Below are 14,678 nucleotides of genomic sequence, written 5' to 3'. Positions count from 1 at the left end.
AAAAATTCATACTATTTGATTTCCAGTCCTCTGATTGTGATTATGAGAATCTTTGTTTTTATATTTACCATTTACTGAGAGCTTTCCATGGACCACCAACTGTGGTAAGTGCTTTACAAACGTTATCTGACTTTTATCCCTGCAACAACCTTAAGAGATGTTCTCACTTGACAAAATAAGGAACAGAAAATGAGAAACATTAAGTAGCGTGGCTGGTACCATGTCCAATAGTTGATGCAAAAAGGATTGCAATAATACTTTTGCATTTTTTCAAGGAATTCCTTGAAAAAACCTCTGCTAGTACAACATGATTCAGCTTTAACACTTTCTAAAGCTACACTATCTTAAAGGGGACCTTAATAGATAATCTGATATAGCCCACTACTCATTCTGATAGTTTTTCCTATTTTAGAGATAAGCAATAAAGAAATATTGACCAGCCCAAGGCCACAGTACTGATAAACCCAAATAAAAGCAAAATTTTCACAGTAGAAAGCCCATCCCAGCCCTGGGAAGTGTGTGAAAACCATGCTTGGCATTTAAGGATCTCTTCTATGAGCTCTTACCATCTGCTTTACATACATGTCTCATTTTACACTGACAACAGATTAATTGGGGTATTATGTAAGAAACTCCAGATATGGGAAATAAGAGTAGGCTTGAATGGAACCAAGGATCTTGCTTAGAAAGCACTTTTGTTGGCACCTCACACAAAGCTATCTTTATATCTAGGAAGTGCTAATAAATATTGACTTGACTCCTATATTAACTTATCTCTCCCTCCTCCTGGATATTTTCTCTCCTGCCTGGCTAGCTCCACAACTCCAGTTGCTCTGTTCCCATGTATTCAAGGGACCCAGTGAATACTTACTTTAGGGATAAGCAGGGGCAAATACTAAATATGGACACTTTAAGTTTTGTTCTCTATCATAACAAGGATAAAAATAAGATATTGTGTTTGAAGTTGACTTTTTCTTATTAAATACCTTCGCTTTCTATTAAGCTGGACATTTGGTTTGAGGTTGAATAGATTAATTTGATAATTATGTTCGTGTTCGTATAATTAACAAGGCTCACCTCACCTTGTTGCTTAAACTTCTCTAATAATGAATATTCCTTTCTAAAAAATCAGTGCTCAAAAAAAAAAAGGGGGGGGGGCCGGAGCGATAGCACAGCGGGTGGGGCGTTTGCCTTGCATGCGGCCGACCCGGGTTCGATCCCCGGCATCCCATATGGTTCCCTGGGCACTGCCGGGAGTAATTATTGAGTGCAAAGCCAGGAGTAGCCCCTGAGCATCGCTGGGTGTGACCCAAAAAGAAAAAAAAAATCAGTGCTGTTGAAAATTTCTGGGAATTCTTAGAAAGGAGACCCACTGTGGGGAAGGGGCCTCACAGGCTTCTCTGACCTGCAGGGTGGGCTTGCTTCTGATCATCAAACCAGCTCATCTCTCTACTGCTCTCAGCTTTCATTCTTCCTCAATTTCTCTTCCCATTTGCCCTCAGGATCTCAACTTCTCATTCTGTAATGAAAAAGACAGCTCTCGCTCCTGAGCTTAGTTTTCAAATTCAATTCTATGTCCAGGAGCTTAATTTTAGCAAGGGGCTGGTTCATTCCAATGTCACCCACATAATGAGCTATAAAAAGATGAGGGCGAGCAGGGAAAGTAGCAGATAATCTGACATAAGATTCACTCTTTTATTAAAAGCAGGTAAGACTTTTTTTTTTTGCAGGTACAATTTTAAAGCAACTTTTCTTTCTTAGAAGATCAAAAATGTGCTTGAGTGAGCGGTCATACACACATACCAATTTATGTGAGATAATTCATTGATTTAAACATCTAATTATGTTATTGGACCCTAATAAATTTGTCTCTTGATCCTTATCTAATTCATTGAAAGAACAATAACATGGTTTCTTTTCCTGCATCCAGCAGCCTGGGTCTCCAAGGAATTACAATCTACTTAGCTTCCTCTTGTGTCTCTTCAAGTACCCTTTTAATATATTTTATAAAATTAGATGGCTTTGTGCTGAAAGGAAACTTAAAGTCTATCAGTGCCCTCGTTTTTCCTCACTGGTAAAAAAATATAATTGGAGACTGATGGCTGAATTCCCTTTTGTTTTCAGCTCTATTATCTTTTATTTGCCTTTAAATGTGGGTGCTACACGTCGTATCTTTATGAAGGGAAGAAAATATCAGAAAAGTGCATTAACCTAACATGAGAGAAAAAACAGGACCTGGGATGAGATTATTAAAAATATATTTATTACCCATCAAAATTTTAGCACAAAGATGAAGACATTACAGAGCTAGGCAAAGTAAGTGGGGAAGGAGCATGTCTATTATCAGCTGATCTAAGCACAATCTCAGCACCGTCTATGGTCCCCTGAGCAGTACCAGGAATACTGGTACTGACTAGTACTGGTACAGACCCAAGAGTACAGAGCCGGGAGTAAGTCCTGAGTGAAATTAGGTGTGGCCCTAAAACCAACCCCCCTGACCCTTGATTTTTTGTGGGTGTTTTATTATATTTTTTCAAAGGTGAAAACTTCACCAATCCACTAGCAGGTATGTGCATTCTTCACATAGCTGCCAGACAGATAAACTTTTCGAATCATGCTCACAACCAAGGAGAGAATGGGGCAGGGGAGCGAAAGGTGTTCTCATCACCTTTGTTCAAGCCCATGTTTGTGGCCAAGTGCAGAGGAAGTTGAAGGGAAAGGATTTGTTAAGTTCTCAAAACTAATCAAGACTCTGTAGCCTTCTTCCTCTCCAGTTCATGCTCCTGGGATATTCCTTGATAACTAAATTTCTTTTAAATATTAATTTCTCACCATTCTATGACATGCAAAGATAAAAACCATTCCAGGTCCATCCCTAGGGTAGGGCCGCTTCTTTATATTGCAGATTGAAATTTGAGATCATGCAGTGGCACAGGGGTCCAATAGAGTTCTGGACTAAGAACTTTTCAGGAGGAATTTATAAACTATACTTCAAGTGTCCAGAAAGATGCTGTCTTCCTCTAGACACACCCAAAGTGCTAGAACCCCAAACACCTATGGTGCTAAATGTACCCTTTAGATTCCCTCAAAAGAATATTGTGTCTTCCTTACGGAGGTAATGCAATGGAGCCCCACTGCTGTGTAAAGCAACCTAAAGGTATTAGCAACTCTACAGAAGTAAGTAGATTCCGAACTGGAAGTAAATATTACCAGGTTCCTCGGATTCCCTGAGTATTCTGTGAGATGAGTCAGTCCTTGCCAGGTGTACCCTTTCTCCCCCAAAGAAACTGTCATAAAGGCAGGTTGGCGGATAGGAGGGAAACTGGGGAAATAGGTAGAGGAAAGAGGACACTGAGGAAGGGATTTGTATTGGAACAATATATGCTTGAAACCCAATAATGAATAACTTTGTAATCCATGGTGACTAGATCATTTTTTAAAAGACCATCATATCTCCTAGTGTGGGGCATGGGGAAGAGAGGACGGGAAGAGGATGCACACAGAAAGAAAATCTCCTTTCTTGGTCCCAAACCTTGCAGTCAGAATGATTCCTAACCCCAGCCCCTCATAGTCGCTCCTCGAGAATTAGGACTTTCCATGAAATTTGTTTATAAGTGGTCATGGACAGTACCATGCTAAGTGAAACGAGTCAGAAAAAGAGGGACAGACATAGAATGACTGCACTCATTTGTGAAATATAAAATAACATAAGAGAGTGACACCCAAGGACAGTTGACACAAGGGTCAGGAAGATTTCTCCATGGTTGGAAGCCTGCCTCATGAGTTGAGGGAGAAGGCAGCTGGAATAAGGAAGGGATCACTAAGTCAATGATGGTTGGAGGAATGGTTCAGGATGGGAGATGTGTGCTCAAAAGTAGAAAAAGGACCAAATGTGATAGCCTCTCAGTATCTATATTACAAACCATGATGCCCAAAAGTAAAGAGAGAGTATGGGAGAAATTGTCTGCTATAGAGGCAGGGGAAGAGGTGGGATGGGGGGTGGGAGAATACTGGGGACATTCATCAATTTTGCTCAAGCGGGCACCAGTAACATCTCTATTGTGAGACTTGTTACTGTTTTTGGTATATCGAATATGCCACGGATTGCTTGACAGGCTCTGCGGTGCGGGTGGGTGGGATACTCTCGGTAGCTTGCCGGGCTCTCCGAGAGGAAAGGAGAAATCAAACCTGGGTCGGCTGCATGCAAGGCAAACGCCCTCCCCACTGACTATCACCCAGTGGACTGGAGCGATAGCACAGTGGGTAAGGTATTTGCCTTGCACTCGGCCAACCTGGGTTCAATTTCCAGAATCCCACTAGGAACATTGGTGGTGGAAAATGTGCACTGGTGAAGGGATGGGTGTTTGATCATTGTATGACTGAAACTCAAACATGAAAGCTATGTTAAAAAAAAAAAGAAAAAAGAATTAGGACTTTTGTAGAGGAGAATTGCTTATGCAGTATACTAGAAATATATTACTCACACAGATTTTGTCATTACTGGGATTTATGGATATTTTGGGCTAATTTTTGTAGTATTATAGTAAGATGGTTCTAACACCTAATTTTCCCTGCTGGTCTCTATAGTTTGGGCACTTAGATATATCTTAATGAACATATTTGAAATTGAAATGCTATCTAAAAAAACATTGGAAAGGCCATACAGTGGCCAATTCTGAACAAAATGCATAAGTGTGTACAACCGGATTTACTAAGAGAAACTTTAAAAGCTTTGAGCAAAGTTTGTATCCAGACCCAATTGATATTACAAATGAATGAACCTAACTGATTAAATTCTCAGGGATTGGCCTCCAAGAGAGAATACAAGTCAAGGGGTCGGAGAAACAGGACAGTAGTAAGGTGATCTCCTGCGAGCCAAAAATGGCCGCCTGAGCACTTCCAGGAGTAATCCCTGAGCATGGAGCTAGGAAAAAGTCCTGAACACAGCTGGGTGTGGCCCTGAAAACAAACAAATAAAAACCCACACAATTTTAAGTGTAAACTGTGACCCAACCTTTTTTCACAGGAACCCTGGTCCCTATCTTGTCCTTACACCCTCTGTTTCTCACCCAAGACTTTGGGTATTTTAAAAGGATTTTCCCTGAACAGAATAGAACTGTTGGACTCATTTCAGTAGTCCTGAAGATTTGTGTTTTTTCATTTCATAGTTGTAGATAAATTGTGGAAATTTCAAAACTGCCTCATGGCCGTTTCTACTTTAACGCTTTTCAAACGCTGATAAGAAGACACCATCCGTCAAGCTCCCTCTTAGAATCTCTTCACCTCTGTTTAACCTTCCTTTCAGTGTTAAGATCAGGGAGATGGCTAGCTTGGCTTAGTTAAATTTAGATTTTTTTTTATTTCTGGTTTCTCATTGCAGTTCTTACCCTCGATCTGGTGAAATCACAGTGTTCAGAAAAAATTCAAAGTTTTCTCTTTGTCTGTTGAAATACAAAAACTTTTCTCAGGAACTGAGCACTTTTATGCTGACCTGAAATAATATGGCAAATCATTTCTACATTAACTATGTTTTCTGGGGGAGGAGAGTCAAAATCTCTCAGATAATGAGGGTGATGAAGTGGGGGGGAGGAAAAATGTCGACAAATCTTTCTGTAGTCTTGCCCTGCCTCTTTTAGTCATCTTTTTTCAAAGTTTCTCTGTATATTCTGTATATCATATAGCTAGTTCAGTATTATTATGAAGGGACAGGTGGAGAGGCAAATATCTAGAGTAACTTCATCCGCTCCTTTTCCTTTTCTTTTTTCTTTTTTTTCTTTCTTTCTTTTTTTTTTTGCGTTTAGGATTAATGGCAGTGTTCAGGACCTACTCCTGGCTCAATGCTCAAAGGTCACTTCTGGCAGAGTTCAGGGCACCACATGGAGTGAAAGCCATGCCCGCTACTATCATTTGAGACCCTTTACCAGCTTCTTATAAGGTTTAACTCATTCTCTTCCATGTTGGCATCAATACTGTCTAAAGCATGTCAACACTCGCATATTCTCCAGCTTCAAGGGCCAAATAATCTACATGCCTCTCACTCAAACATCACAGTTGGTTTACTGAATCATCAGTTCATAAGCTCTCAGAGTTCACAACACAAGATTGATATGTATAAACAGATAAAGGCTTGGGTTATTGAATTAAAATATGAACAGATAGGTCAAAACCAAATGTTTTAACATTATACATCTCCTCAACATTTTGCCTATGACATAATGATAATGAATGTGTAAAGAGATGGATGAAGAACGAGTGACTATGACAATGATCAAAAAGAATTGCATTAACAGGGTTCGCATTATGGAGGAATCAAAGAAAGAATAATTCTAGGTGGTGCTGGATAATAATAATACTTGTGGACAGAGAACAAACCCTGGGATATCAGATAATTCGGTGAAATCACAGAAGGCTATAATATCAGAGTAAGAAACAATGATATGGGCTAATGGAGATGTTAGTGTGATACTGACACATTGTCTAGTTCTAGAATAGATTCATTTTTTTTTTGCTTTTTGGGTCACACCCGGTGATATACAGGGGGTTATTCTTGGCTCTGCACTCAGGAATTACCCCTGGAAGTGCTCAGGGGACCATATGGGATGCTCGGAATCGAACCTGGGTCGGCCGCATGCAAGGCAAAAGCCCTACCCGCTGTGCTACCGCTCCAGCCCCGAATAGATTCATTTTTTAAGAAACTCATCACAAACGGGGATAGTCCTCTTCATTCATACTTCTGAAAAGATGCAAGACTAGTTTATTATCTAGTAACCTACCAAGTGTTAGTTAAACCTGATGCTCTGTCTTCTCCATCACTCTTGGCACCTGAGAGATTTCTCCCCTCACTTGTCTCTGGCTCCTGATTCACTAACATTCTCCTCTGCTGAATCAGTTCTTCCTAGACCAAAAATTTGTTTTCTCTTCTATTTTTTTTCAGAAGTCATATCTCAGCTTTCTGGGCAAGGGTGGTGGTGGTTATTGTTGTTGTTGTTGTTGTTGTTTTACCTCAAAGAGCACTGGCAAAGGAAAGAATCAGAGAAGGTTAAAAATTGCAATACCAACTTTCCCTGTGAAGAAATGCAAGGGTGAAGAGAAATGCTATTAGCTTGATCTATCATCAGTGTTAAGTCTATCAAGACAAGATCTCATATGCAGTATTAAATTTTTCTTATTTTTATGCCACAAATCTCACATGTAAAAAAAAATGAACTTGTATGGCTTCATGAGTACATTCAAGATTCATTATTACAATATAAAATGAAAAGCATATAAACTTTTAATTCAAAGTTGCTTATTTTAAATTCCACCAATTTTCTGCAAAACATACTCTTTGGGCTAATTTTTTTGCTTTGGGGCCACCTGGGCGGTGCTCAGGGCTCACTCCAGGCTCTGCACTCAGGGTCACTTCTGGCAGTGCTCAGGAGACCATATGGGCTGTCAGGGATCAAATCCAGATTGGCCGTGGGCAAGACAAGCACCATACCCTCTGCACTATCACTCTGGCTTTAAAGCACATTCTTTAGAGCACAATAATTCTTCCGCACTTCACCCTTTTCCCTTGCTGCCAACGAGTGTCCAGGCTTAGTGGGTTTAGTGGCAGCGGCTGCAATGTCAAAGGGGAAGAGCAGGTAGGAAGTTGAATGTCCAGAGTAACGTTCATCGGGTTCTCACTCCTCTTGGTGTCAACATCAGCAACTAAAAGCATGAAAATTCTCTTCTACAGTCTTTGACTCCCAGGGCCAGATAATCCACAAGCTTCTCACCCAAACACCACTACTTCACAAGATGGTCTGCTGGTAGCCAGTGTTCTGGTAGCAATAGCACAGGAAACCCTCCACTCTCTAAACCAAGAGAGACCAGGATAATCAACCCCATCTCCCGCTCACCCTCCACCAGAGCTACCAGGCTCTTCAAATCAGATATGGTAGACACCTGCCCTTCCCCAGGCTGCTTATTAGGATTGAAAACAAGAATCTCCAGGGGCCGAAATGATAGTACAGAAGGGAGAGTGCTGGCCTTGTAAGTGGCTGACTTACATTCAATCCCCAGTATCATACGTGGTTCCCTGAGCACTGTCAGCAGGAATCCTTGAGAGCAGAACCAGAAGTTCAGTCCTGAGCACCACCAAATGTGGTCAAGAAAACCTTAAAATAAAAATCTCCTTTGTTTGGGAGGTCATGAATTTTGTATTTAAGTGGATGGGCATGAAAAGTTTCATGCTGAGTGAAATGAGTCAGAAAGAGAGAGACAGACATAGAAAGATTGCACTCATCGAGGGTATATAGAATAACAGAGTGGGAGACTAACACCCAAGAATTGTAGAAATAAGTACTAGGAGGTTGACTCCATGGCTTGGAGGCTGGCCTCACATTCTGGGGAAAGGGCAACTCAGAGAAGGGATCACCAACTATAATGTAGTCGAAGGCCATGTGTAGGAAGGGAGCTGCGGGCTGAATGAGGGCTAGAGACTGAGCACAGTGGCCACTCAACACCTTTATTGCAAACCACAACAGCTAATTAGAGAGAGAGAACAGAAGGGAATGCCCTGCCACAGTGGCAGGGTGGGGTGGGAGGAGATGGGATCGGGGAGGGTGGGAGGGATGCTGGGTTTACTGGTGGTGGAGAATGGGCACTGGTGAAGGGATGGGTTCCCGAACTTTGTATGAGGGAAGCATAAGCACAAAAGTGTATAAATCTGTAAATGTGCCCTCATGGTGATTCACGAATTAAAAATAAATAAATTAATTTAAAAAAATCTCCTTTGTTTGAACAATCTTTCAAACTCTCAGTGATTTTTACCTCCTCCCTTCTTCCCCAAAGGAAGTTTGAGCAGGATGTTTTGTTCTCGTACTTAGGTATCACCAAATTCAGGGAAATTGCTTTGAAGGCATCACACAAGCTTCTCCCTTGTAGGAATTGTCAATGCTCTGTATTCTTCTGTATTTGGTCTTGATATTCAAAACTAAGTTGGTACAATTCAAAAAAGCAAATAAAAATTTGAACTTTTCTCTCTTTCTCCAGCCACTGTCTTTTTCAATTCACTAACTTTTATTTATTTATTTTTTGCAATTGACTATTCTATAAATGTTTCCTTGTGCCCATTCTTCCCTAGACAATAAATATAGTCCAGAGTCCAGTTTCCCAGTTGTAGCAAGATTTTTTAAAGTGGAGGATGAAAAAAAATACTTGTGTATATGATAAAAACATGTAATGCTTGGCAGGCAGGAATTATAAACACATGGCATAGTAATCTGAATTAACAACTAAAATGGCATGTCTTAGTAAAATATTAACTATTCTAACTTGGAAAATATAGACCATTACATGCTTAAGTTTATTTACCAATAATTTTAATGGCATAAGGGAAGATATGCATGTGCCTTCACTTTTAAGAAAGTGTATAAGGAAAATCTGAATTTTCAAAGGTTAGACCATAGTAGACAGAGTGATTCACTTTATCAAAAAATGTGTCATTATCCCAGCAATACCACTGCTGGGAATATATCCCAGAGAGGCAAAAAATATAATCGAAATGACATCTGCACATGTATGTTCATCGCAGCACTGTTTACAATAGCCAGAATCTGGAAAAAACCCGAATGCCCTAGAAGGGATGACTGGTTGAGGAAACTTTGGTACATCTATACAATGGAATACTATGCAGCTGTTAGAAAAAAGGAGGTCATGAATTTTGTATTTAAGTGGTTCGGCATGAAAAGTTTCATGCTGAGTGAAATGAGTCAGAAAGAGAGAGACAGACATAGAAAGATTGCACACATCTATGGTATATAGAATAACAGAGTGGGAGACTAACACCCAAGAATTGTAGAAATAAGTACCAGGAGGTTGACTCCATGGCTTGGAGGCTGGCCTCACATTCTGGGGAAAGGGCAACTCAGAGAAGGGATCACCAACTATAATGTAGTCGAAGGCCATGTGGGGGAAGGGAGTTGCAGGCTGAATGAGGGCTAGAGACTGAGCACAGTGGCCACTCAACACCTTTATTGCAAACCACAACAGCTAATTAGAGAGAGAGAACAGAAGGGAATGCCCTGCCACAGTGGCAGGGTGGGGTGGGGGGAGATGGGATTGGGGAGGGTGGGAGGGATGCTGGGTTTACAGGTGGTGGAGAATGGGCACTGGTGAAGGGATGGGTTCCCGAACTTTGTATGAGGAAGCATGAGCACAAAAGTGTATAAGTCTGTAACTGTACCTCACGGTGATTCACTAATTAAAAATAAATAAATTTAAAAGAAAATGTGTCATTATAAGTTACCTTCATTCATTCTATATTTGAATCACTCAGAGCATTTCCCCGTATTTGTTGTTTTTTTTTAACTAGCTGACCATCTATGTAGTTTTATTTTATTTTATTTTATTTTGCTTTTTGGGTCACACCTGGCAATGTGCAGGGGTTACTCCTGGCTCTGCACTCAGGAATTACCCCTGGCAGTGCTCAGGAGACCATATGGGATGCTGGGAATTGAACCCAGGTCGGCCGCATGCAAGGCAAACACCCTACCCACTGTGCTATCGCTCCAGCCTCCCCCAATTTGTTTTTTAACTTAAACATCATGACATAAAATCCTGTACCCTTTCAGGTAATTTCCTCCCATCTAAATCATTTTTATGTTGCCTTTTTATTTTTAATTTTTGCTATACTTTGCTACATGGTTTTTCACCTCCTGTCTATCTTAACCAACACTAGTCATGCTACTATAAATGAAAACATCCAACCAATAAATTTCATTCAAGTTGTGAAAAATTCCACATTCTTTTGTTTATACATTAACTTACTTGCACAAATCCTTCCTCATAGAATATCCAAAACAATCATTTGTGACAAATCGTCAGAAGAGACAAAGAAAAGAATGTTCTTCATAATGCTGTAACCCACCTAGCAACCATACTGTCACAACTGATATTAATTGGTCACAGGAAACTCTACTACTTCTAATTGTATTCTGAGTAAATAACTGTATGGCTTAAATAATCTCATAATGTGTTTTATTCTATCTACTGAGATATACAAAGTTTGCTAGACCAAAGTGACTATTTTCTGATTATTGGTAAAAATTCTCAATATTGCTAAAGTTGTCATTAGTAAGCCACATTACTAAAGTTCTGCTTATATGAACAATTGAAAGTTTTATCTAATTAAATTCCCCCCATGAACCCTAAAAATGAATGTATTGTTTATCTCTAGATAAGGAACTAAGTTTCAGAAAGGCTCATAAGTGGTTAATCCAATATTTGGACTGAGATTTATATGATTCCCAAATCTGGGTCATTTCTACCCACCTTACAAACCAAAAATCATGATATGTAACAATATACATAATCTCCCATTTATGATAAGCATTTATATTTCTTTTTACAAATGAGCAAACTTACCAATTACGTTAAATAGACTCAGGCAAACCCATTGCTTCTCCAGGACTAAGGAGCTGGCAGTGTAGGAACAAGTGGAACACGGGCAAAGCCACAGAGCCAGGAGGGGTTATGGGGTGACCTGATGTTCTAGAGTGGTTTAAGCAGGAGCTAAAACAAATACTTTAAAATAAGAGAAAATCCTTAGAGCCAGCTCATGGTGACTTTGTGTGCCAAACTCAAGAATTCAGACAGTAGTGGGTAATTAAGTAGGGTAGATATTTTTCCACAGAATAATACAAAGAATTTTTTTAAACAAAATAACTCTGACAGCTTACCCCAAATAAGCTAAATTACATGAAACTGTGTATGTATGTGTGTGTGAGACAGAGAGAGAGAGAGAGAGAAAGAGAGAGAGAGATAGAGAGAAAGAGAGAGAGAGAGAGAGAGAGAGAGAAACCATGTATGAGTAGACAAGCCTGTTACTGATTTACAATCTTCTTGTTTTTTTGTTTGTTTGTTTGTTTTTGGGTCACACCGGCGATGCACAGGGGTCACTCCTGGATCATGCACTCAGGAATTACTCCTGGCGGTGCTCGGGGGACCATATGGGATGCTGGGATTCGAACCCGGGTTGGCCGCATGCAAGGCAAATGCCCTATACTCTGTGCTATTGCTCCAGCCCCTGATTTACAATCTTCTTAGGAGGACCTTTTCTCCCTGAAAAGTGCATAAAATAAAATATACCCTTTTATAATGTGTATAAAATCTGTGTGGATCACAATCCAAAGTGTTTGTTTAATACTCTTTTTCTGTTTATTGATGTCACATTCCAACACACTTTTTTTCTCTCATTCCTGAATGTTTTTCCTTTACTTTGTGCCTATTTTTTCCCACCCTTCTACTTCTCTTATGTTATTTTCTAATTCACCAATTTAACCCCATAAAAAACTTTCACACCAAAGGTTTTAGGTGTTATTTGCAAATAAAACAACAGGAAAAACTGAAGGCATCATAAGGAAGGTGCATACTACAGTGGACAACAGGGGAACAAAGTGTTTATACACAGTCACTTGGGTCCCATTGAATTCAGGAACTATCTAGGACAATATGTACTCTAATCAATCAGTAACTTTGAAATGCAAGGCTATTACTAAGTATATGTCAACAAACTGAAGGAACTTTTTTCAGCAATAGCAAACTCACTACAAAAGAAAACAGCATTTATATAAATAATTTAAAACATTACAGTCATGGGGCCAAAGCCTAAGATTTTGTAAGAGCATAATTTTACTTTGTTTGATTTATTTTATTCAATAACGTTGCCCATAATAGCTTTTATATGCACATGCATGTTCATGACATTTTACTTGGATTTCATGGTGAGAAGGTCACAATAAGAGTAGAAAAAATGGTTCTGAACATTAAGATACATCACTAAAAATGCACCAGAGATATTTCTTTCTTTTAGATGAAGCAGGATAGCATCTACTGAATAAAACTTGGATATGAACATGGTAGACAGAAAGAAATACATGTTCATGGGAGAACAGTTTGAAAGAGTAAACAAGCAAGTAAAGAGATATAGAAAGATGTATATTTAAGGGAGAGCCTGGGCTTGAAAAAGACACAACAGAGATGTTTTAATGCTCAACATTTTTTAATCTCCCTAAAATTTCTAGAAGCACAGTCATGTTCTCTAGAAAACATGAGAGCTTGTAACTATCTCATGGTGTTTCAATAAAATATAAAAAATTTAAAAAGAAAAAGAAAAATATCTTTTCCAGCACACCTTTAAAATAAAAACACCTTTGAAATAAAATTTTAACATTCTTTGTTTTGGTCTTTGTTAGGGGGGTAACACCCAGTGGTGCTCAAGAATTACTCCTGACTCTGCAGTTAGGAATGACTTCTGGCAGAGCCAGGAGGGCCGTATGATATGAGATGTCAGGCTGAATCACGTTAGCTACATGCAAACCAGGTGCTTTCCCACTGCACTATCTTTCCAGCTCCAATCCTATCACTTTTACAGGTAAATATAACTCACGGGTTGAAATAATAGCGATATATAACTTAAAATGGTCTCTTTTTACAAATACTGTAGATTTTATATTAAAACTGTTGCTGACAGTTTCTATGCGCTAGAAATGTCATAAGTCACAGAAAATTGTGAATTGGTTTAATTCACTTATGAAGATACAGCTGATTTGCTTTTAGCTAGACTAATTCAAATTCTTCCAACAGGTCAATTTCTTTCTCATATGAATTAAATTGGGACTGGAGCCATAGAAGAGCAGGTAGGACGTTTGCCTTGCAAGCGGCTGACCCGGGTTCGATTCCTCTGTCCTTCTCAGAGAGCCCGGCAAACTACTGAGAGTATCCCACCTGCACGGCAGAGCCTGGAAAGCTCCCTGTGGCGTATTTGATATACCATAAACAGTAACAACAAATCTCACAATGGAGACGTTACTGGTGCCTGCTCGAGCAAATCGATGAACAATGGGATGACAGTGCTACAGTGCTATGAATTAAATGCAGTTTGGAAATATGTCCTAACTCTATAATAATCACAGAGTCTTGGAATCATATGCCTTATGCAGCTGTAATGGTGTACAACATAGGACTTGTACTGATGGCTAAGAAATTCTATACCTACAAAAGGTATGGTGTATAAAAACATAGCTAATCAAGGAAAATGGGTTTTGGCCATTTAGTTAGTGCGGCTATATTCTGGATTTAAAATATAAAATATCATTTCTCTTTGCAGATTTTTCTATCATTTGACAATTACAATCCTGGCAAACATGGTATTCTCCTACCACTAGCATTACAAGCAAGCTGCTAGTCCACACATTTTGAAATATTTTATTTTTAATTTTTATTTCCTTTACTTTCTCTCTTTTTTTGTTCTTTCTGTTTCATGTACCCAAAACATCTAAGGCCTACTATGGCTGTTTCATAGGTAACATTTTGTGGCCTCTAGTATTGTGTGATGTGAGTAAAGTGCTCACCTCTGTGGGAAAGCAGAGACTTTGTGGCTGATAGCACTAGGGTCAGCTCTAGGATGCCAATTGGGACCCAGCTAAAGGGAAACTATGGACAGGTCACTCGCCATAGCCATTAAAAAGATACCCCCTGTACCACTTAAAATATTACCCTAAGTGTTTCAAATCTATGGGGGATTACTCATTTTTTAACTAATTTTTAAACTTGTACTATGCCTAGAATCAATGAAGGTATCAAAAATTAATAGTGATGGAGCCAGGTACATGACTTAAAGACTGAAGTGCATGCTTTCCAGGAGGAAGTCC

General features: G+C 39.4%; 1 protein-coding gene across 5 annotated transcripts in view; it reads left to right on the top strand.

Moving 5' to 3' along the window:
* RXFP1 (relaxin family peptide receptor 1) overlaps window positions 1–14,678 on the top strand; it is a 106,774-nt gene that overhangs the window by 3,274 nt on the left and 88,822 nt on the right. The window contains exon 2 of one of the 5 annotated variants that reach the window (XM_055144910.1): window positions 80–104. The exons of the other annotated variants lie outside the window; for them this stretch is intronic. Coding sequence (XP_055000885.1) covers window positions 80–104 — 25 coding nt within the window. The remainder of the gene's footprint in view (window positions 1–79; window positions 105–14,678) is intronic. 5 annotated transcript variants of the gene reach the window in all.

Source organism: Sorex araneus, chromosome 7 (genome assembly GCF_027595985.1).
Source record: "Sorex araneus isolate mSorAra2 chromosome 7, mSorAra2.pri, whole genome shotgun sequence".
NCBI classification, from domain to species: Eukaryota; Metazoa; Chordata; class Mammalia; order Eulipotyphla; family Soricidae; genus Sorex; species Sorex araneus.
Note: the sequence above shows the minus strand (reverse complement) of the source record. Positions and strands in the feature narration are given on the sequence as shown.